The sequence below is a fragment of the Aethalodelphis obliquidens genome, unplaced genomic scaffold (genome assembly GCF_003676395.1).
Source record: "Aethalodelphis obliquidens isolate GAN/ISIS:26980383/991018 unplaced genomic scaffold, ASM367639v1 scaffold8, whole genome shotgun sequence".
In the NCBI taxonomy this organism is placed as follows: domain Eukaryota; kingdom Metazoa; phylum Chordata; class Mammalia; order Artiodactyla; family Delphinidae; genus Aethalodelphis; species Aethalodelphis obliquidens.
In genome coordinates, this window is record NW_020837952.1 from 36,818,251 (window position 1) to 36,840,704 (window position 22,454).

At 42.2% G+C, this 22,454-nt stretch overlaps 1 protein-coding gene across 1 annotated transcript; it reads right to left on the reverse strand.

Annotated features, from left to right (window-relative positions):
* Positions 1 to 19,396: 19,396 nt before the first annotated feature.
* Positions 19,397 to 22,080, reverse strand: BTG1 (BTG anti-proliferation factor 1). Its single transcript, XM_027107177.1, has 2 exons — positions 21,621 to 22,080; positions 19,397 to 20,709 (listed from the first exon to the last, which is right to left on the reverse strand). The coding sequence occupies exons 1-2, from the start codon at positions 21,766 to 21,768 to the stop codon at positions 20,342 to 20,344; spliced, it is 516 nt and encodes a 171-aa protein (XP_026962978.1). The 5' UTR covers positions 21,769 to 22,080; the 3' UTR covers positions 19,397 to 20,341.
* Positions 22,081 to 22,454: the final 374 nt, after the last annotated feature.

The window sequence follows — 22,454 nt, forward strand, 5'->3', positions numbered from 1 at the left end:
GAGCCTGTGCTCCACAACGGGAGAGGCCACAAAAGTGAGAGGCCCGCGTACCGCAAAAAAAAAAAAAAAAAAAAAAAATTGCAAGGCGGGACCTGAGAATAGGTATTCCTAATGAGCTCCCAGATGATGCTGATTCTGCTTGCTGCAAAGTGGTTACACTTTGATTAGAAAAGCTGTGTATTAGGTTCTCCAGAGAAAAGAACCAATAGGAATATATATATATATATATAGAGAGAGAGAGAGAGAGAGAGAGAGAGAGAGGGAAAGAGATTTGTTATGAGGAATTGGCTCACGCGATTATGGAAGTTGAGAAGTCCCACATCTGCTGTCTGAAAGCTGGAGATTCAAGAAAGCGTATGGTGTAGTTCAAAAGCTTGAGCATTCTCAAGAGCAGGAGAACATTGATGTCTCAGCTCAGTCAGCAGAACAAGGACCCAAGTTTCCTCAGTCTTTCTGTTCAGTTCCTGGTCCTCAATGGATTGGATGATGCCCACCCACACTGGAGAGGGCCATCTGCTTTATTCAGTCCACCTGTTCATGCTAGTCTCTTTCAGAAGCACCCTCATGGACACACCTGGAAATAATGTTTAATCAGATATCTGGGCATCCCATGGCCCAGTCAAGGTGACACATAAAATAGACCATTGCAGGCTGACATCATACAGCATACAAAGCAAGAAGGTGCTATATGGCTGGCCAAAAAATGTAAATAATAGCTAATATTTATTAAAATGTGACTACATCCTAACCACAGTGCTAAATGCTCTCCATGGATTATCTCATTTAATTCTCACAATAACCCTGTGAGGTAGGTACTGTATTATTTCCATTTTATAGAAAAGGAAATTGAGGCATAGACTGACTGGGTAACTAGTTTGAGATTAAACATCTACTAAGTGGCAGAATTGAGCAATTTGACTTTAGAGCCTCAACTTGAAACACCATCTCCTGGTGCAATCCTGAGGTCGTTTCTTATACTGCTATTCTGTAGAAAGCAAGGGTCCCACCATGCATTTATAACAACTAGGTGTTTTGCTTAATGAAACTGAAGGGATGCTGGGGAAGATGACCTGAGATGGTGACCTCTGGAAGGTCATCAGCATGGTGACCAAACAGCGTGGGTGCTTCCTACAGGGTCCAGGTTGAGAAGCAAATGGAGCTTTACTGAGGAAAGAAAAGTGATAAATACCAATAAGAACAGTGTGAGGAAAAAACTAAGAGAAATCAGTAAGGAAAGAAAAAGCAGAACTTGGTGTCCTTACACGTCAATTCAGAGAAGGGAGAACTACTGCCTAGCAGAACCTTGAAATAAAATTTCCTTAGAAAGCCCCAGAAAAGTTGTGTGTCTGTTACAAGTTAAAAGGGTAAGGGGAATTTACATATGCTTTTCTTTTATTTCTGTGGGCAAAGTACTACTCCTTCAAGATTCAGACCCCAGTGAAGCTTTCCAACCAACCCCAGCCTCCACCACGGTTAGGGTTTCTTCTTCGATGTTCCAAAGGTCTTTGGGCATGACTCAGGGTGCACAGTGTACTCTCATTCATTCGTTTATTTACATTTCTCCCTCGCTAGACTGTGATTTTTTTTTTAGGACAAGGTCTTAGTTTATACACATACCTTGAGCTCTAGGTACACTGGAATACTCTGTTCACTGAACTTAAGCCTTCAGTCTTGACATCCTTCCCTTTTCACTATTGACCCATCAGTCTCCTTTAAATGCCCCTTTTCTTATGAAGCCTTCCCTAAATTGAGCATTTCACTCTGTACCTTTATGATGACACAAAATATTGTCTTACTATTAGATTTTGTCAATCCCTTTTCTGCATTAGATTATAAACTCCCAGTGGTGATGACTGTGCCGTCATGACCTTTGAATTCTCATTAGAGCTGAGCCGAATCCTGCACATTGGTTGATGCTCATAAAATCAGATACTGAACACATATTCAAAAAGAAAGGAAAGGAAAAGAGGTTTAGATACAACAAATGTGCCTGGACTGGCTAAAGTGGACTCAAACAGCTTGAAACAAAGACCTTCCAGACCCTTTCATGCATAGAAACTTCCCAGATCCTAACTTCTTCTGCTACTGAACACGTCACTCGAGAATGAGCCATTTTCTCCTCAGTCTTTGGTAAATTGTCATGCATGTGTTTTTAGTACAGAAGAAGGAGGACACCAGGAGCTAGATTTACCTTTGAACAAAATCAAAATTAAAAACAATCACTGAATGAAAAAAAAAAAAATTAAGAAACAAAGGACTCAGAAATTTAAAAAGACATTTAAGAAACAAAAAGAGATTAAATCCTATTTTGTTTGAGGGGAAGATCAGACTTTGCCTGCTGTGGTTCCATACCTGGGGACTGAATAAATGCAGCCCTGGTCACAGGGATGGTGGGGAGGGGGCGTGGTTACTGATTTATTCTCAAGTGGATTCCATGGGCTGTGAGTGCCCTTAGAGAAAGCCAAGAAAAATGTGGTTACTTGCGCTCTTCCGTTACAGGATAAGGAGAGAGCTTTTGTGATTTCCTTCTTTTCCCCTCACACCAATTGTGAGTGCTTTAATGTTCTACACATTTTGTATTTGTCTTGAGACAATATGACCTGAGGAGGTGGGGGAGCTGTGTGCCATTCAGAACTCAGAAAGCCATGACAATTAAAGAGGGAAAATGTGGATTATATAAAAAAATTCATAGCAATTGTGCTCAAGACAAATTTATTTCTTCAGCCTCTAAAATAGCTGTCAACAAGAAATGACTTGTGGCTGAGTTTACAAAGTAAAACATTATTAAAACTTTAAGTTCTCATTGCTGTTTGCATCTTCTTTGCACTGACTATGATTTATTTCACTCGTTTACTTTTTTTTTTTTTTATGAAGACAACAACACAGAAACTCAGATCTTAGAATCTGAGAATCCAAAATCTAAACAACAAAACACAGCAAAAAACAGAACCAAAAATACTTCTAACAACTTAAAATATTTCATGGAGTGCATCCTCAGAAAACAGTCTCCACTCAGCAAGAGTTTGGAAAACTGGCTTCAACAGGCAAAATGAATCCACAACTTCCTGCCAGTTTTTTCTTTTGTTTTGTTTTTACTAAACATCAGTATTTCTTACAATAGAAGGATACTTTGATTATCTTATCACCATGGGACAAAAAGTGTTTAATTTTTTATTTCAATCAGTCAAGCTCTTCTAGCTCAGCCCTCTTTATTCTTCCTCATACTCAAGCTCCTAAATTTATAGGCAGGAAAAAGAATTTTAACTACCTCAGGCAACAGGCCATACCATGGAGGAAACACCGAACAAAATAGCACTCTCTCCCGCAAATCAGCTTATATTTATAGCCAAAGTTTTACACTGTGTGTGTTCATTTTCCACTTCCCCCACTAAGTTGTCCCTGTTGAGAAGTTCTTAGCACCTGGCTCCGGAGAAAATGTCCTGAGAGCTTTCCTGAATTACTGTTTCACATTTAGCATCTTTTGACCATTAATCACCACTGTCAGAGAAAGGCTCTGCAGCATCATCAGTAATCAGCTCTCTGGTTCCCTGTGATCAAGGAGAAAGGGCATTTAAGTGCTAGAGAGAGAGAGAGAGAGAGAGAGAGAGAGAGAGAGAGAGAGAGAGATGGGTAGGGGGCAGCGGTGGGAGAAAATGCTATTTTTCCTCATAAAACAGTCGAGTTAGAGGGCATTGAGAAACCACCCCAAAAGAAAATCGGAAGCAAATTCAACACTCAAGATAAATATAGACAACAGAAATAAAATAAGCTGATGTGTAACCTGCAGGGTCTTAGGTACTTCCTAACACAAAGTTTTGTAGCTATTCCTGGAGCTAGACATAGCCCCCCGCTGTCATTCAAGAGCACAGTGCAATGGTGAAAGTGGCCAACACTGAGTGATTATACCATGCTGGCTCCCATTAAGCCCCTCACAGCTATTAGCTATGTCCCAATACCCTCCGAGGTGGATAACCTTATCCCATGCCTAAGGGCCACTTGTGTTTCTGCAATTCAGCATTTTTCAGATTTTGGGAGTCCATATGGAGCATGTACCACAGGGTATGAATCCCTACCTTGGGGCCTGGAACTCAACCATATGAACATTCCTACAGCACAATGTGTGAACAGATACAAAGGAAGAAGACTGCTTCTTCACGCCAGGTGAGGTTTTACTGCCAAAAGTGTTTTTGCCAAACCTAGATAGGAAAAAAACCCAAAACCTGCTTTCAGAGGTTGAATTTTGGAGTTGAAGGTTGGATATATTCTCAACTCCATTTTCCAGGCCAAGAACCCAACCCGGGACTCGGAGAGGATCAAGTGCCTTGCCTCTTGGCACCGGCAACAGTGCTTCCGCTGGATTCGAGCAGCCGGAATTCGAATCTCAGATTCCAGAGCCTGTGCCTAAAGCATCCCGCCGCCACTCTGACCCTCAGGCTTTCTTGGGGTGTCTAAGTACAGGCAGGTGTCTCTGAGGTCTTTCTGCTGATCCTGAAGACTCAAACTGTCCTTCCCCGTCCCTCATTACTTGTCTTTCTCTGCAACCTCACCCAAAAAATGACTGTAAATAGAAGAAAAAAAGGGAAAACATTGTTTTTCCTTCAGCGATAGCAGAAAGAGGCAGTTATCAGCCTTGATCTCTTTATTCCCTTAGGAATTTGAGGTTTGCTCCTGAGAGACAAAACTGACAAGGAAAGGAAGGGAAAGTGGGAGGAGGAGAGAGGAAGGGAGGGAGAGAGAGGAGATGATGGCGGTGGGGAGGGGAAAGGAGAAAGGACCTGGAGCCTGGGATCCAGAAAGAACCAAAGCATTACAAAAATCCAAGTAATTCAAGATGTCTAGGCTGCTGCAGTGTCAGTCTCCTCCATCTTCTCGGGCTCGTTTGCTAAAGCCACCTGCACAAAGAGATGCTCTGCTTCTATGAGTGAAGATGCCAGATGAGTTCCACACCTGGCTAGACAGCCCACGCAGCTGGGGGATCAAGGACCGAGTTCAGAGAAGAGGGTGTGCTACCTAGGGATGAGTGAAAACTTGAAAATGACATTGGACTTTATCAGGCCGGGGGGGGCGGGGTCTGATCCTTCCAGCTCTTGAGCAGTCGGGTGAACCCGGCTGCCATCGGGGTTACAGTAGGTACCGTGGTGTGTGGAGGGTTAACTTTTTATATGCAGAGATACAGTATCTTTAGCAGTGTTACTCTTCCCTCCTAGGTTCTAATGTTCTAATATGCTTTCTCCCGGGAGAGAATGGAGTATACCCAAAATTACACATGACCCTGAAATGACCACAGGAACTTGTGGTTTGTGATTGTTTTTTGCTGAGCCTATCAAAGCAGGAAAAGGGCTGAGACCCTTTGTCGGCAGTTTTCTGGGTTTTTTTGTTTTTTTCATTTGTTTGTTTTGGCTGCATTGGGTCTTGGTTGCTGCACGTGGGCTTTCTCTAGTTGCGGCCAGCGGGGGCTACCTTTCTTTGTGGTGCACGAGCTTCTCATTGTGGTGGCTTCTCTTGTTGCAGAGCACGGGCTCTAGGCGCGCAGGCTTCAGTAGTTGTAGCACGCAGGCCCTAGAGTGGCATGGGCTTCAGTAGTTGTGGCACGCGGGCTCAGTAGTTGTGGCGCGCAGGCTCAGTAGTTGTGGCACATGGGCTTAGTTGCTTCGCAGCATGTGGGATCTTCCCGGACCAGGGATGGAACCCGTGTCCCCTGCATTGGCAGGTGGATTCTTAACCACTGCACCACCAGGGCAGTCCTTGTTGGCGTTTTAAAGTTGAAATCCTAACGGCTAAACTTGAGCTTGGTGGCCAAGCTAATGCCAGAAAAAACCAAGCCCACAGAATCAGAGCCTTGCATGGGCACAGCAGCCTCAGTATCTATCTTCTGTACTTGGAATCAGGGCAACCCCACCTTATAATTAGTGCCCCCTTAGCATTACCATCCTGGGTGCTAAGTTCATAGATGGGCATTTAATCCAGGTCTAAGTATAAAGGGGGAATTCTAACTTCACCCCTTCTTTAGGTAATGGAAGGCTCCTTTTGCTCCTTTGTCCTTTTTAATGCTGTAGCTTTTGGTACTTCACCACCAGCGTGTGGCTAGGACCTTGTCGGTTTGCCAAGTTGTATACTGCTTTGTCCAGCGTGAAGAACTTGATTCTAATGAAGAGAGACCCTGCACATAGTAGGCGCTCCCTAAAGCCTCGTGATTTGAAAAGCTTATGAAAATTCTACCCTCCTGGTTCATACATTTTCTTTGTCAGGTACTTTAGTCTCAATCAAAATGGATAAGGTTTTAAATGTTATGGACCCAGGGACACAGTTTTCTGGTGTGATGACAGACTGTGGTAAAAGAAATATTCTGCTTTCTCTGTTACTTTCTTTTATCAAAATCAGTGGCCAGGCAGCAGAATAAACCCTATTTTTTTTTTAATTAAAGCTTATCAGCACATTTCCTTCCCTGATTTAAGCACTGATTTAAGAAGAGCATACACAGGGATACACATGTGACACTCAAAGGCTGCAGAAGTTTTCCTTTTGCACCATTTCTTGAATTTTACCCTCTCCTCTTCCCAATGCTAACGCTCTACTCACCCCAGCCCTCCAGCAAACATATGTAACACACCCAACCACACAAACATGCTGGGTTTTATTCCCTTGATATAAATTTCTGGTGAAATGAACATTTTCACAGAAAAAAATATACTATACTAGGCCAGAGAGTTATACTCAAGATGCTGAAATGTATTTTTATTCTAATAACACCCTAAAGCCTTTTAACTATGCAATAGTCAACTAAAAAGTCCCATTTCAATTAGCTTTACCAGAACTTTAATTATTGCCTAACACACAGTGTTACACCAAAAAAGTTAAAAATAAGTTTGTCCAACCACACATTTAGATGTTTTTACTTTATTCTACACAGGAGAGTGTTTTTCTGTCTAAGATGACAAGTTCAGTGTGAGTTAGGTGGAAGGAAGAAAAACAAAGGGGACACTCATTAAGAAATGAAGGCAGGGGTTTCCTGGTGGCACAGTGGTTAAGAATCAGCCTGCCAATGCAGGGGACATGGGTTCGAGCCCTGGTCCAGGAAGATCCCACACGCCGTCGAGCAACTAAGCCCGTGCACCACAACTACCGAGCCTGAGCTCTACAGCCCGGGAGCCACAACTACTGAGCCTGTGAGCCACAACTACTGAAGCCCGCGCGCCTAGAGCCCGTGCTCTGCAACAAGAGAAGCCACCGCAATCAGAAGCCTGCACACCACAACAAAGAGTAGCCCCCACTCACCACAACTAGAGAAAGCCCGCACGCAGCAACGAAGACCCAACACAGCCAAAAAAAAAAAAGTGTATTTTCCCTTTTTAAATTCATTCTCTTCCCCTTTCCCCACAATCCCATCCCACCATCTTTAGTCAAATGGCCAGGATTATCTGGTTACTATTTATCTGGACTCAACCTTGAAATGCCTAAAGTACTCATCCAATTTTTATACAGCAAAAAGAAGACCACCTAGACAGGATGGATACAGCAAGTTTCAAACTGTTTGAAAGGAGATATTACTTCTTGGGCTGCAGCATGGATGGGGCAGAATTCATAGTGAAACATATTTGAGAAAGTACATTTCATTCATCTTTGATAAGGCAAGTGGAACCAGAGAAACATTCATTTTTATATCCTAACACCAGGGACTTCCTGTAACTCAAGAATAGACCAAATTACCCGCCAGAACTTAAAGAGTAAGTATTCCATGATTTTTTGAGTGACTGTATGATGAAGGTAATGTTACCCTTGCTTTTATCTTGTCTCATATATGAAAGGCCTGGGGCTCTAAATGATAACAAGTCTCTGTACTGTAATCTCAGATTCTGTAAGAAATAGACATTTTGGATAACTGAATTTTCCAGTTATCTAAATGTCAGCAAGAAAACCCTTTTTGTTTTCAGGGCTTGTCTGTTAGCTTGCCGAGCCAAACATCCTAACAAAATATTGAGCACCTTGTGTATCATACTGAACATCAGTTCTCGTTTCATATTTATTGTAGATATAGAGTTTAAAGGAATCAGGGTAGCCCCGCTCACCGCAACTTTTTGTACAAAGTTCAAGGCAGCTTATCAGCCTGTTTATTATGATTTGCAATACTCTCTAAGATGGAGAGGAGAAAAAAAAAAAATTCCAGCTGGGTTTTCCAGTAATCAAAGTTGTGCTAATTCCTGGGGCATACACTAACCAGAAAACTCAGTAAAAAGTGGTCAGGAAAAAACTGCTGTAAACCAGGTTGGTTGACATTATAACAGTGTCCAAGAATGCCAAATTACAATTATATATTTGGGGAGAAATGAGCCTAGAAGGATTTTGGAATTCATTCAATTATTTGAATGGAATGTTCTTTTCCCAGATATCTCCTAGCCTGTTTCTCTGGTCTCCTTCAAATTTCTGCTCATATGTCACCTTATCAGTGATACCTTCCCTATTTTACTTAAAATAGAAACCTGGGGACTTCCCTGGTGGCACAGTGGTTAAGAATCCGCCTGCTGATGCAGGGGACACGGGTTCGAGCCCTGGTCTGGGAAGATCCCACATGCCGCGGAGCAACTAAGCCCATGCGCCACAACTACCAAGCCTGCACTCTAGAGCCTGGGAGCCACAGCTACTGAGCCCGTGCGCCTAGGGCCCGCGCTCCACAACAAGAGAAGCCACCACAATGAAAAGCATGTACACCACAACAAAGGGAAGCCCCCACTCACCATGACTAGAGAAAGCTCGCGCTGAGCAACGAAGACCCAACACAGCCATAAATAAATAAATAAATAAATAAATAAATAAATAAATAAAAAATAGCAACAGTACCCTCTTCCCTGTATTACACCCTTTTCTGCTGGATCCCCACAATGCTGCAAGACTGGGGCCATTTTCACAGCACCAACACAGTAGCCCTGCCCCTCAGCACAAGTGCCAATTGAGACAGCATACATTTTACTGGCCTGCTTACCTCCCACTCTAAGGGTATGATTTTCGTTTGGTTCATTGCTATAACTCCAAGTGCTTAGAACAATGCTGGACACATAGTAGGTGCTCAGTAAATATTTATGAATAAGCAGATTAACTCATTGTAGCATCTTCTAAAGCTCTGGCCTAAGAGTTCCTGTCTTTAAGACCTTCTGTCTAATTGGAAAATCAGACATGGATACAAACCATCACAATACTATGGGATCAGAGAGCAGGGCACAGGGACCTGATATCGATTAGGAACTGGTGCTTGACCTCAAACAAACCTGGATTCCAGCCTCAAATTGTCCCTTGGGCAAGTCTTCTAATATCGCTATACCACGATCTCTTTGAATCAGAGGTGACTATAGTAACAATCCGTCTGCTCTTACAGGCCTGTGATGAGGAGTCACTGAAGGGATGCAGATAGGTGCTCGGCACAGTCCCAGCACTCACAGAGTCTACAGGAAGTGTCCGCAGCATCAGGTCTGATTCTTACAGAAGCAGAGAAGCAGAGCGGGGAGTCTAAAGCTGTCTGGTGCTACAGGAAGACTTGCCAGTAAGAGGACTGAGGCAGGAAGGAAGGAAAAATCATCCTCAACATACATACAATGAAATGTCATATTAAATTTTCCTGTGCTTAATGCATGAAACTTTTTCAAAATGAGGCATGAATCTGCTAGTAATGTCAATATGTGATCAGAGAAGGGGCTTCTCCAACTGGAAATGGGTTACTGACAAGCCTCTCCACTAACCACATATGGCTTTAACCTTCTATACATTTTGACTCATTCTTTCTAAAACAGAGTTTAGGGGGGAAAAAATGTCTAACTAGTAGTGAAATATTAGGTAGTATTGCCCTGAGAAAGAAACCACTAGCCACCATCACCATCATGACCCACCACTGCTTTGGCAGCAGATACTTTGCTAAGAAAAATAAATGCACTGTCTTCCTCAGGGGAAAAAAAAAACTTAATTCAAGATCTGATTCCAGATCAGGTTCCAAATTAGAACATTAAATCTACAGGGGAAAAAAGGAGTAAACTCCTTTTTCAATCACTGATGAATTATCTCCTTTCCCCTATCCCTCAGTAGATTCCAAACTCACTAACAGTCACTTTAGAACAAGTCTTCCCATCTCTGCATTCAAGAATCTTTAAAGACAGTGACATACAGCTCTTGAGTTCAATCAATTTCACAACTAATTGTGCTGTAACTTAGGTCAATATTCTAACTGCTCCTTGGCAACTGGAGTTGAGAATTTTGAGATGGAAGGAAGTACTCAAGGCTAGGACTCAGCTCTACATACAGGTTTAAGATTTGCTTGTCTCCTCTCCATATCTGCAAAGTCTACTATAGACTGACGTCATCAGGTTAAAAGAAAAAGGTGGGGACTTCCCTGGTGGCACAGTGGTTAAGAATCCACCTGCCAATGCAGGGGACATGGGTTCGAGCCCTGGTCCGGGAAGATCCCACATGCCACGGAGCAACTAAGCCCGTGCGCCACAACTACTGAGCCTGCACTCTAGAGCCCGCAAGCCACAACAACTGAGCCTGCGTGCCACAAATACTGCAGCCTGCGCTCTAGAGCCCGCGAGCCACAACTACTGAGCCCACGTGCCACAACTACTGAAGCCCACGTGCCTAGAGCCCGTGATCTGCAACAAGAGAAGCCACCGCAATGAGAAGCCCGCGCACCAGAACAAAGTGTAGCCCCTGCTCGCCACAATTACAGAAAGCCCGCACGCAGCAAAGAGGACATAACATGGCCAAAAATAAATAAATTAATTAATTTAAAAAAAAAAAAAGAAAGAAAAAGGTGGTGGCTAGGGAAGAATATTATGTAAATTTGGCATTATCACAATCTTTTTCAGTTGCTCAAGATTCTAAAGTTTCGGCCTAATAATAAACACCAGGCAATCCTTAGTAAGTTTGTGAGTCAGTGATAGGGATATGACTCAAATTTTACTACTCACTTTAAAAGACTAAAAAGCCATAGCAAATTGGGCAGGGATGTACTATATTAGTAACCACTAAATCATAACTAGTTGAAAGGCAAGGGTTTCTTCTGGCGACAATTTGCTTCATGTTTAAAGTAACCATTACCGCATGTTTAGGAAGCAAAAATAAAGTTATAAAAGGAGAGAGAAAACAACTCATTTTGAATTTGAGGCCTGGCTCCACAACCATATTTCTTAATCAAATTTTAAGTGCCTCAAAAGGGAGTTTTCTGGGGTAGAAGAGATGTCCTATCTCTTGATCAGAGTGTGGATTACATGGGTGTGCAAAATTCACTGAACTCTATGCATTTAACTGTATAAAGTTCTTACATCAATTTAAAGGGAAAAATTCAAGTGGCTCACACCTTGAAAGTTATGTACAGGAGGTACTTACACTCAAAATGTAAACCCAGAATGAAACTTTTTAAAAAATTCTATTTAAATAAACACTCATTGCAAAATGACAAGTGCTGGACTTCCCTGGTGGTGCAGTGGTTTAGAATCCGCCTGCCAATGCAGGGGACACGGGTTCGATCCCTGGTCCAGGAAGATCCCACATGCCACAGAGCTACTAAGCCTGTGCACCGCTACTACTGAGCTTATGCTCTAGAGCCCGCGAGCCACAACTACTGAGCCCACGCACCTAGAGCCCGTGCTCCGCAACAAGAGAAGCCACCACAATGAAAAGCTCGTGCACCGCAACGAAGAGTAGCCCCCGCTCGCCACAACTATAGAAAGCCCGCACACAGCAACAAAGACCCAACACAGCCAAGAATAAATAAAATTAAAAAAAAAAAAGACAAATGCTATAACAAAAATATGTACAAAACACTCAAGATATGTTTGAATTGTGCTGTTTCATACACCATGGAAGTACCTCTAATCCAATAACACACTAAAACCCAACTTGCCAGGCTAAACCTTTAAAATAATGAAAGTCATTTATGTCTGTACCAAAACAAATCATTACAACCTAGCTGTTCTGAAAAACACTCTTTTGAGGTCTATTTGGGTTCCCTTTGGGCTGGATAAGGTGTTTTAACTCCCTGACATGTTCACTAGGAAGTAGAGGTGCCGCTGGTTGCCCAGCCCTTATTCAAAGAGATATCAACATGGCCCATAAAAGTGAGGTGACTGCGTGTTCTGACCAAAGCTCGTAGTCTGGGTTTAATTATTAATAGCATCCTGTTTTACTCTCAAGAGTCATATTCTAGCTGATAAACTTAGTGATCAAATTACATGGTCACTCTACCTAAAAAACCCCTCATTCCTTAATTCCTCTCCACTCCAGACACACCAGTCTTCCTTCAATCCCTCCCATTCACCGCACACACTTCACTCTTCCCTGCCTTCTTCATTTAAACCCCTACCCATCCTTCAGATCTCAGCTCAAGTATCCCTTCCTCTGGGAAGCCTTTCTGTGGTAGTCACATCTCTCAGAACACCACTCCACCACATTTCTTTCCTATGTCTCAGGTCCAAGTTTTGCATTTGTTGGGTAATTTTCTCTCTGCCATTAGGCTCTAAGCCCCTTGAAGGCAGAGACAGTGACTACCTTTGTATCCTCAATGCTTATAGCACAGTACTTGACACATAGAGGACTCAGTAAGTATGTGTTCTATAAATGTTACAGATACAGGACAAAACACTGATCATATTTTAACCATTAGAAAGGATCCCAGGGAATCCCCTGGTGGTCCAGTGGTTAAGACTCGGCGCTTTCATTGTGGGGGCCCGGGTTCAATCCCTGGTCAGGGGAACTAAGATCCCACAAGTCAGATGGCCAAAAAAAAAAGGATCCCAGCAGACTTAAAGGACAGGGCAATGAGGAAAATGCAAGAATCTGGGAGTTAGAAGAGAGCGGACATCTATTATTTCAATATTTCATAAGAGCATCATCTCTAACTCTATAACCATAACTACTGTCTCAAGGGATAACTGTTCTGACAACACTGGCCACCCAAACCTTGTTTCAGTTAGGTTATTCTTATTCTTACATCACAATTATTCTTATATCACAAACTTAAGCACTATAGGAACACACTAACTAATTTATAAAGCTACACAGAACTCCAAGCAGGGCCTGAACTACACAGGGGCTTTAAGATGCAAGACTTCTGAAAGGGTTAAAGGAATTTTGCCTATAAGTCTCTTGAGGCCTTTTGTTTCCTATATACTATTGCAAAATAAATTAGCAAGAAGCTCTGCTGGCTGAGTGCGTACTTCATAGAGCTATGCAATTTTATACAACCTAGCACCAAGCTATTCAATGAAGACATCTTCACATAGAAAAAGGGACTTGAGTTTAAACCAAAAAGAACCCGTGGTCACTGAGTCACTTATGACTGACTAGAAGAAATCAGTTACATTATTAGTGATTCAAGCAAACGTTGCATCAGGTTACATCACAAGAAGAAACTCAAACCCAAACTGATAACTTATAAAAAGACTGCTTTTCTTTGCAGTAAAGGAAGTACTCAAACCACTCTAGATTAAGAAGATTGGGAACCCCTGAGTTCTGTTTGAAAATCTCTTGCAAAAACATGCCAAATACATATGGCTGGAAGGACTGCAAACCCTGGGAAAAGTCAACTTATTTTATATAGCAAAGAGTTGTGAGGATTAAAGATGATAATGGATGCAAATGTGCATTGTATGGGGCTGCATTTCTATACACTATACACATTTGGTAATGTCACTCCCTGTCCCAATTTAAAGTGTCTTCAATACAGATAAAAGATCTGAAGAATTCCCACCCCCCCACACCCCTTTGCTCTGAAAACCACAGTGTTAAGGGAAAGTCTATAAAATAAATATGCAAGGCCTGGGTTATCTGTATTCTCACCCTTAAAAGTGGGAGGAAGGGATAAGCAGTTCACTTTCCATTATTTCAAAAACACAAGTATATTTCTCTCAGTTATTGGCTAAAGCAGACTTTCAAGAAACTCCAAACACAATCAGGTGACACCATCAAAGTTTCAAGAAACCAAGAAATCCACCTTCATCTGCTTCCATGATATAGAGTATCTATCCACCTTCTAAGAATCCAGCCATTCCTTGCTACGTGTTTTCCCATGTTTGACGTTAACAACAGACATGTTTTTATCTCCAGTTTTACGTAAGAAGTGAATGAGCTCAGAGAGGCTAAGCGACTTGTCCAACGTCACAAGCTGGGAGCTGGTACAGGCATGAGTTCCTACTCACTCTTCCAAGTCCAAGACTAGTATTTTTTATACTAAATCCCAACTGCCTCCTAAAGAAAGAAGCCTAGTTTTAAGACCTTTCTATGCTTCCTGGGAATGGAGAGTAAAATAATTTCTAGGCTTAAAATGACCAATGATGGTCAATTAGCAATGAGAAGTTAAAACATGCATGTTCTAACAATGTGAAAACAAGGTAAATCAATCGTACACCACAATATACCAATAGTTAACAGCTTGGATTCTGGGGTCAGAAAGGCCTGAGTTCAAATTATGAATTAACCATTTACTAACTGTTTAGCTTTGGTGCAAGTTAAACTCCCTAAACCTCAGTTTTCTATCCATAAAATAAACATTAAAAAATACTGACCTACCCACCTGCCAACCTCATCCAGTTGCTGGAAGGTCAAATAAAAATGTACATTGGTAACCTGAAGGCTCACAAGTGCAATTTACAGGAAATACAACTCCATTTAGTCTACTGACGTGAGGGGACAAAACTGCCATAAGTCAAGACTGGAAAATGCATTCAATCCTGCTTATAGCATAACCGCCATATATTATCACTTTGGGTTTATGCCCATATATAGAATCGTCTCAAATGAAGTCCAATTGGTTAGTCATCTTTCCTTCCTAAACATTTAGGGATTGCTCAGAAGAAGAGGGAAAAGATACAGGGGATTTCTGGCTAAACTATAATTGCTAAAACTAATCTAATCACTGACGTACAACTTCATTAAGTCAGTTCCTTTTACAGCCATGCAAATAAATGAAATGTTACAAGAACCCTAACATTTAAAAAGAAAATTTCTAAAAACATAAAATATGAGTTTCAACACATAGCAATACATAATATATAGGAGGATATGGATTTTGAATTGGTATTAGCCCTTAATATTGGGTATCTGTTGGCTGTAAAAGATGTCTCAATTTTACAACTAAGGATTCAAGCAGATAGGCGAAAATTAGACAAGACCACCCTCTTTGGATTGCTACAACAGCTTCTTTTAAGACTTATCACTTAAAGAACATAATAATCACAACTTATTCTTGAGAGGAAAAAACACTCATCTACTTTAGTGATAATCTAGAGAAATAGTCTCTAAACATTTTTGTTCATGCACCCGTCAATAAAATGTTTAGTACATCCCCAATATATATAGATACATTTGTTTAAAAAATGTACCATGTGCTTTTGCATACACACATGAAAACACACACAACGATATTTTAAAAGAAAGATATAAAATAACTTTGGAGATGACCTATCTAGACAATTAAGTATACCCACGAGTAAACATGTCTTCTGTCAATGTACAGTTTGAAATAATTAGTGTCTCAAGTAATATTCTCCAAATACAGGAATGCAGTTAACTCCACTGCTTTTCCCAGCCTTGTGGTCCCTTCTCTTGTGATGTTAGGTATCTGGCCTACACTCAGTTATCCTTCTATCACCAGGAATGTAGTCACAAATGGTCTTCACAACTTAAAGGTACCGGAAAGATAATCATCGAACGGTTTATGGTTTATAACAGCTTAAAAAAATCTTTTCCCTTTATAAAACACTGAGAAAAAGGCACTAAACACTTATTTGAATTTCTTTAAAAATGCCTGTAGGAGTATGCTTTATTTATGCTTCCCACCCACTCCTCCCCCAAGCCCAGTTTCCACTTAGTATGTGCCATAAACCTCACTACCAGTTTGACCTGCTTGTTCACAAACAAACTGAACGTAGACTTTGTCCCAGATTCATGAATTACAGAATCCCTACAGTAGTATTTCCCAAACTCTCTGCCAAAGACCATGCTGCACAAACCTCTCTTGATAAACACCTAAGACCATAGCAAATGCCTTTTTATTACCAAACCTTTAAATTCCTCCATGTCAGCTAAGTTTCCCACTATTCATTTCCCCCATCCTTTCCCTTTTTATCCAACCCTAGACTCAAATCAGTTCTTCCCTCAGTATTATTACTTTATTACAGAATTCCCAAAAGATCACTGCATCTTCAACACTAAAATGACAAATTGTCATGCAAAGGCTCATATAAAAGTCAGAAGTTGAACTCCAAAACATTCCTTGTAAGATTATTCAACTATGAGACGACAAAGCATTAAAAAAAGAAAAAAAAAATTCAGAATACTACAACTGGAAGCCTTACCATTTTTCTATTCCTGTTTGACACACTGAAAAATGCCAAAAGGAACTGGTAAACCAAGTTAAAATGGCAGTCAAAAAAACTGTCATATACTCCACAAATTGTCATTGAGGAAATGGTGTCAATCCTCACTATTAATACAATTTAAGGCTTACTTGTTTAAGAGCATCTCAAAAATACCAAACTTAACATCTTGCTTAATGATCTTCCTTCACCTCCTGCTATTCTCAGAAGAAAATATAAAGATCTATAGAAATAACCAGAAATAACTCAACATATGAATTCCTCTGGTCCACTTGTATTAATGTAAATTACTTAAGGACTCAGTGAAGCAGCTTGGTTTGGGTTTGGTTAGTAGTACAAACTATTTCACTACAAAAGATTTTTTCATACTGTTACGTTCCAAACATGAAAAATAAACCATTGTTATATTTTGGCAGCAGCCATATATAAAAGTTCGACTGCAGAGACTGAGAGAAGAGACTCAACTATTTGCAGTCTGTATACCTTCAGATAAGTACGAAAGCTACCGTTTCAGACAATCCAAAATACACTTTTTGAAATCTCTTGTGTATATATAAAACTTTGGACAAAATCTCCCTATATAGCTTATCAATAGCATCTTATCACATTGTCTGAAATAAAGTTGCAAAGTGGAGAGGATATATCTTTAAACTTCAATATACAAGACTGTTTCAGTTGTCTCATATCTCTTCTGCAAAGAGGAAGGAGAGTATCAAGTATGTTAAAAAATCACCTAAGAAAATGTCTAATAGTAGATGTATTTGTTCCTAAGATTAAAGGGAGTCTGAAAACCTTTAGTCATTACACACTACAACAGTCAGGAATACTGCTTCCTCTTAACTTGAAGGCCAATTCCGTAATCTATAACACCTATATACAAAACAAAATTATTTGCAATTTGAGTTATAGTGACTTAAGGAAACCATTTGTGCAATAGTACCAGAAAGCAATTTTCTGGTCGCCTTTCCAGGCTATTATCACAGAAATATTGGAAATTAAGGGTAAGGACACGTGATTCTCATTCCAGACTGCATGGAAACAGCCACATTACGCTGCATGAACTAGGATAACTCTTGCCACACAATTCACTTTAAGCCCTGCTTCATTCAGTGTCATAGACCAAGACAGTACTTAACATCTGGAGAAAAGGAAGTAATTTTAAAACTACCTGTTAAAACTCAGAATAATTATTTCTAAACTTTATTGCCAATAACTATGAATCCCTGGTGCCAGTGGCAACTAATGATATTGAAAGCAGTCACCCTTTCTTAAAAGGATCTCTTAAGAAACTATCTTTTAACTCAGGCAGTGTAAAAAGCCCTTTAAATTCTACCACTATTAAAGTTTTTTTTAAAAAGTACACAACACACTGGTGCGTACGTAAATAAATGTCTACGTGTGCAGGCCTGGCACACACCTGCCTGTGCATACAACAGACACTCAAATGCTTTTATCAATATAGCTCCGCAAAACGTTCCCAGAAGCAATGAAAAAGATGTATCAAACAGCTACTATCCTGGAGACAATTGTTTGGGGAATGTTAAGGTTAAAGTCACAGGAAACAGCTGGATGCTAGGTCTGAGATGTTTGCAAGTCTTGGAACTCTAACAGCTCCTTACATGCCAGACATCACCTGAATTCTAAAATAAAATGTTTTCATGAAGTTCTCTTCCCACCAAATTTCTTTAAAGTACCAAAAAGTCCGATGTCAAAAATCTTGAAGAATGACTCCCCATCGGAAAAAAAAAGTTTTAGGTACTAAAATATTGACCTATTCCTAAACTGCCTGGAAGTCATCCTTTGCCTCGGGTCCCAGTGTGCAAAGCTTTATCAGTTATCTAGCTTCGAAGGAGTTACCAGATGAAATGCAGTTGGTAAACAGTAGCAGTTAGCACCTGTGTAGAAACCATACTATCAGTTGTTTTATTGTAAATTTAAGTTTGAAAAACTGGAGGAGGTGGGGGGGGGGGGAATTCCAAAAAACAGACTGAAAAATAAAACCATTTATGTAAGTGGCAAGGGTAGTCCGTGTGTTGTGGTTATAATTCAAACTCTCAAGGACCGCCTGCCAATAAAGTACACAAACATCCTTTGTATTCTAAACACCTGCTTGTTTAGCTGTGTATTCCTGTGGCTACAAAATCAGAATTTAATCTTACAGGGAGAAATCAATTTCCAAATTTATTTGGAACTACTGATTTCAAGTAACCTAGATTGCATATTTCCAGTGTGAACATGTTTACATGAATACCCCCCAAAAGTCACTACATGTTAATACGTTACTTGTGTAGAGAAAAACAAAATTTTCCATTTTTAATTTTCACTGAAAAACCATGTTGTCCTCCTACAGCCAAAGAATTAAAAACAAGCTTTATCATATGGGGTAGTGGAGTAACCTACACTCCAGCATTCAACGTTCATTTGTTTCATTTAGGTTCTTAGTACTTATCTGAAATAAGTCTGAAAATGAGGAATCAAAAACTCAGCATTTCAATTTCAGAATAAAAATTCAAACATACCTTTTGTTGAATTCCAGCTTAAGTGATTTTTATGTAAATCTTGCAGCTGACGAAAGGCAAAAAGCAACCAATCTCTGTGCAGTGATTATAGCCTGGTGGTTAAGGCTACGGGTCACCTGCCCCAGGGTTTTCTAATTGAACAAGGAATCCATGGGGCAAAATAACTGTTTTTCAAAGGTGGGCCAGAATAGAACATTTATATCTTCACTTCAACAGGGAAGCAGTGAAATGTAATCCTCTGAGTATCATTCTTTTTGGTTGATGTTACCTTTGTCTCTTATCCTCATTTCATTAGCCTGGGAATGTGTCCATGTTTTCACATTAGAACTTTTGAAAAATCATGTTACCCCTGTGTTTATCTTCCAACACCTAAATATGTATACACAGATCATCTTCACTCCTTATCAAATGTTTTTCAGCATGACCAGTGTGCAACTGACATTCACATGGCTTACAGAAACTAAGTCTTCTGAGAAATATATTTCTTTTAGCTGAACCTCTGTAATCATGACAAGAGATTAATTAAAATGCCAAGATAAGAAACAATTTATTATAGAGAGAAGAAAAATTTCTCATCCAAAATATAGAAATCTGTACAACTTTGCCACAATCAATATACATGAACTGTACAAATTTACACCAGTTCATAATTTACCAAATAAAAGATGACTAACAAAGTTCACAAAATAGATGGTGGTTTGTGGAAAAGACTTTTTACCCAATTAAGTACAAGGAAAGTTACAAACCAGACCTCCACTTTCTAAAAATAAGAAGTTTACTCAGTCTTAGAAAACTACAAGCTAGCAAATGTACAGAGAGCTGGCTGGTGCTAACACCACAGTTGAGACAGTGTCTTTTTAAGGGTCTTTTTTAAAGCCTGTTGCCAAGGCAGATTCTGGTCACTTGCTACTTTCAAGGCCAAAAACATAATACAAGGTCTGACCATTTCCCCAGGTCATGCTTACTAGTTTGTCTTATGTACATTTATACATATTTAAGTGCTAGGTAAAAATCTTGTCATAAAATTTCCAGTACTACCATGTTTAAAATGTTGAGCTTTCCTATTGAGCTGCCAGAAAGGATAACAACTTTAAGTGTCATAGTGCAAATTTTCTCTGCAAGTTCTACTGCAGAGAAAGGTTCTTTGAAACACAGATTTGCGTTAAAGGGACTGATGTAAAAATTTAGGTATCATGTCTGGGAGAAACTAAAACCACCCTAGGACTTCACTCCCTAGCAAATAAGGTGATCATTTACTTGGACTCACAGGCTATTAAATCATTGAAAGGTACTGTCCAAACTATGGCACTGTCACTTAAAAATTTTTTTTTACCACTCTATCTTGTGCCAGATCTTCACAGCTGTGACATGGTTTAAATTCCATAATCCATCCCCAAGAGGAGCCCACCCAAAGCAAAAATCAAATTTATCCATCCATTATAAGATGATGCATCCATAGACTATATCTTAACCTGATACAGTCATCATATTGTAGTTTTTGGAAGGGCTTGTTCTGCCCAAGAGAAGTTCCTCCTTACAGCTGATTCTGCTGTCTACCATTTGCACGTTGGTGCTGTTTTGGGTGCTACCTCCTGCTGGTGAGGCTTCGTACAGCACACAGATGGAGCCATCCTCTCCAATTCTGTAGGACACTTCGTAAGGATCAACCCAGAGTGTGAGTTCACTTGGGAGAAGCCTGAACAGCTCCTGACTGCTCAGTCCAATCCGCTGTGCTGCCTGTCCAATCAGAGGATCCATTTTATGGTTGATGCGAATACAGCGGTAACCTGATCCCTTGCAGGGCTTTTCTGGGAACCAGTGATGTTTATAATGTTCTATAGAAGAAAAGAACAGAGAAAACAATGCTTAGACACCGTTACTGCTGGTTCCCGCCGTAGTTTCCTTCTTCCGCTGGCTCCTTGGAGTGAAAATGCGAACTATCAACTTTTTTAAATGCCCAGCATCGCGTTCGCGGCTGTGCGTGTGCGGGGATGGGAAACGCGGGCCGGGTTTTAGAAATAGCAGTAGTACGGGACAAAACAATCTCCGGGAACCAACCGGTTGGGCCGCCAAAACGGGAATCAGGCGCGCAGCCTCCGCCAGCCGGGAGCCTGTTTACTTTCCCCACCCCACCCCAGACGCACACAATGGGGTTTACAGCTTTGGAGGAGAGAAGCGCCACCAGACTGTTAACCCCGAAGGGAAGTAAAACAACCAACCCTAAACCACGCTCTGGGCAGGGCTGTAATTGTACCGGTGACAAATCCGATGATTAATGGGAAGGGGTAGGAGGAGGGGGGAGACGGCACGTCCGTCCCGGGCTGGCTTCGGGGCAGCGGCGCGCTTTCCCACCCCGGGGCCAGGCCGCCGAGCCCGCAACGGTTGGACAGGATTGGGGAAAGGGGGCGTCGAACCAACCCCAGCCCCGCGGCTCCTTTGTCCCCCAAACCCGCGGACCGTCCGAAGACCACAGCTCCAGACTCAGTCGGTTTTAGTTTCTTTGTTGTGCGTCTATTTTCTTCTCCCCTCGGTTTGCCAGCCGTGGGGGGAGGAGGGAGCGCCCTCGGCCCAGCCCCCAAACCCTCCTCGGGACCCGCCGTTAGCGACCGCCCAGCGCGCCAGCCACCGTCCCGCGGCCGGACCCGAGCGCGGCGCCACCGAGACTCCCGCGGCCCCGACGGCTCGGCCCGGGGATGTGCGGCAGCGTTCCCCGGCGCCCATCGCCCTCCCGCCGTGGTCTGCTCACCTGCCAGCAGCTCCTGCAGGCTCTGGCTGAAGGTCTGCAGCTGTCGCTCGCTCGTGAGCCCCTTGGTGCGGAGGAACTTGGAGATGAACGACACGGCGGCGGCGATCTCGCCTATCATGGTGGCGGCCCGGGTGTAGAAGGGATGCATGGGGGCGGCGGGCGGGGGCGGCCCGGGGCGGCCGGGGCTCGGCGGCGCGACCCCGACGGCGGAGCGGCCACCCCGGGCTCCCTCACAGGTCAGAGGGCTGAGAGAGAGAGAGGGCGTGAGGCGCGAACGGCTACTTTTTTTCTCCTTTCTTTATAGTAAAAAAGTTATTTTTGAGGTAGGAGGCGGCAGGAGAGAGGAAAAGATGAGCGACGGCGGCCTCGTCACATCGCTCGGACCTCCCCAGCCGCCTCCGCCTCCAGCTCCGCAGCCTCCGAAGGTTCAAACAATTGCATTTCCAGCTTAGACCGGCAAAGGGAAGCAGAGGCCGTGCATCACTTTTTATAGCGCCGCGGAAAGGAAGTGGCGTGGCGGGAGCGTGACGGCCGACTCCAGCCATTCCGGAGATCGCACCATTGTGACGCAAGCAGATTCGGAGCCGGAGGGGGCGGGAAAAAGGGGCCAGGGGGCGGGCCCATAGACCGGGAAGAGAGGGAGGAGCTGACGTAATCCGCTTGTAAACAAATAAACCCCCGAGTGGCAGCCGGAGAAGGGGGAGCAGTGGCGGGGGACGGAGGAAACAGGGTGCGCGTGTGAAAGCCCCGCCCCCACCCCTCGCCCCTCCTTCTCGCTTCAGCAAGTCTAGGCGCCGCGCCAGCGCGTCTTCTGAAGGAGTGCGCTGCCCAGGC